This window comes from Trypanosoma equiperdum, assembly GCF_001457755.1.
Source record: "Trypanosoma equiperdum strain OVI genome assembly, contig: ctg_1564, whole genome shotgun sequence".
NCBI classification, from domain to species: Eukaryota; Euglenozoa; class Kinetoplastea; order Trypanosomatida; family Trypanosomatidae; genus Trypanosoma; species Trypanosoma equiperdum.
In genome coordinates, this window is record NW_027123576.1 from 5,232 (window position 1) to 7,128 (window position 1,897).

The following is a 1,897-nucleotide window of genomic DNA, read 5'->3' on the forward strand; positions in this document are numbered from 1 at the left end:
CAAAAATTACTAATAATATACATAAAATAATACTAATTAACAAAATAAAAAAGGTAAAAACTTTGCAGAATAGCATTTGTTTATCATGCTTACTACCCTAGTTCTTTACACCTATAAGAAACTGTTATAAATAATTACTAAAATTCACAATTTTTCATATTTTCGAGGCTTCCTACTTTTCACTTTCTTATCTAAAAATGTTAAAATATATCAAATGTTATAAATTATAGAAAATTCGATTAAGATAGTAAATTTCATTAAAAAATTTGTGAAAAATCTTTAAAATCCTTGAATTCCTTAAATTACTAGAATCATTAAAATATAAAACTTAAAATGCAGTAGCCATTAGAGCAATTTTTTTATTGACAAGAATACTGGAAGAGTGGAATTTGTAACAGGATTTGTCAGTTTCTTCACTATTTTCTCCCTTCTATCCACAAACTTTGGTGGTTTAGTCTTCATTAGCTTTTTCACATTTCTGTTGTGTGTCAAGTTTACTTCAATCTACCCCGGTACTTTTCCCTCCTCTTCCTACTTGGGTTGCCTGTTTTTCTTGTTTTTCTGCTTTTTGTGGGTACAATTTGCACTTTTTCGTATCACCCCCCCCAACAACTTTGCATGGGGGCTTGCAATCGTCTCCGGTTCCTTTGTTTTCGCAAGTTGCGTCTCGTTCGCCTTGCATGAAGACCGTCACACCGCTTTTTTTGTACTATTTTCTGACGCACCACGCAGAAAAATTGAGACGGCGCCAGGCATGAGAAGGGTTAGTGCTTCCGTTAAAAAAGGAGCCTCTGTAACAGTAACTAAATATAAAACGAAAAAAAATGTATTATAAAAAATAGTCACTCGCCGCGAAACTGCCACGCGCCAGCGTTAAAAGAAAATTTTTGAAGTCGAACACAGCGCAAAATGCAAAGTTAACATTCACAAAAGCAAAACAAAGTAACAAATCGGGTCGATGCTGCTGCTGGGAAATACGAAGACAAAGATGGCGGCCACCCAAAAAAGTGTTAGGGTGGTATTACAAAAGAACCGCTGCGCCACTAAAAAAGAGAAAAAATAAAGTCTCGACGTTTCACTTCTGGTAAGAAAATCAAAAAAAATCATAATCCTCAACACTTAACCGTAACCCGAAACCCTCAACACCCTAACCCTAACCCTAACCCTAACCTAACTACCCCCTCCTTCTACCTACTTACCACTCCCCCCACTTCCACAAAAAAAAAAACGGGAAAAGAAGAAAAAAAATTTTAGTTTCCAGAAAAAGTTTACAGAATAAGAATTTTACAAACACAGTTCAATTTTGTCGGCAGATTTTTTAGGTGTTAAAATATATAAGAAGTTTTCAAATAGCAAGAATTTTTTAGGAAAAGTTGAGGAGGGGGAAAAAATTTAAAAAAGCAAGGCTGCAAATGCAGCAGAGACAACGCTGAGTGCGAATTTCTTGGTTAGGAGAAAACTACCATTTCGGCACTTTTCTTTATCCTTGCCGGGGTCGCTATCACCTCCCTTTTTCCATCCACAATGCTTTTTGCCATCCTTTTTTGCATCCTCGCAAGCTTGTTGGGTTAAAAGTTTACTGCAATCTTCAGTGGTGCTTGTCCCCTCGTTCTCTTTTGCTTTTTCTAGTGCTTGCTTCACGTCCTTTTTCAACTCACACTTTTTGGATTCTGTGTTAAAAGTGCACCCCTGCTTTTCTAACTTATCACATTCAGTTTTGTCTTCACCTACTGCGTTGCATTCTTCTTCGGCAGCGCTTGTTTTGCCTTTTTTCCCTGCAGTTGTTGCACCGGCTTGCGTTGCTGATGAAGGTGCTGTCGGCCATTCCGAGGTCGCAGTTTGGACAGCTGTCGCCATAGCTGTCATGGCTTCCGCTTGTATGGCCTTTAGCAGAAAC

The 1,897-nt window shown here is 37.6% G+C and overlaps 1 protein-coding gene across 1 annotated transcript in view; it reads right to left on the bottom strand.

Moving 5' to 3' along the window:
- Positions 1-1,392: 1,392 nt before the first annotated feature.
- TEOVI_000764000 (Trypanosomal VSG domain/Trypanosome variant surface glycoprotein C-terminal domain containing protein, putative) overlaps positions 1,393-1,897 on the bottom strand; it is a gene marked incomplete at both ends in the record, with an annotated part of 1,575 nt that continues 1,070 nt past the window's right edge. The window contains one exon of the mRNA XM_067222144.1: positions 1,393-1,895. Within this exon, the coding sequence (XP_067078245.1) occupies positions 1,393-1,895 (503 nt within the window). The remainder of the gene's footprint in view (positions 1,896-1,897) is intronic.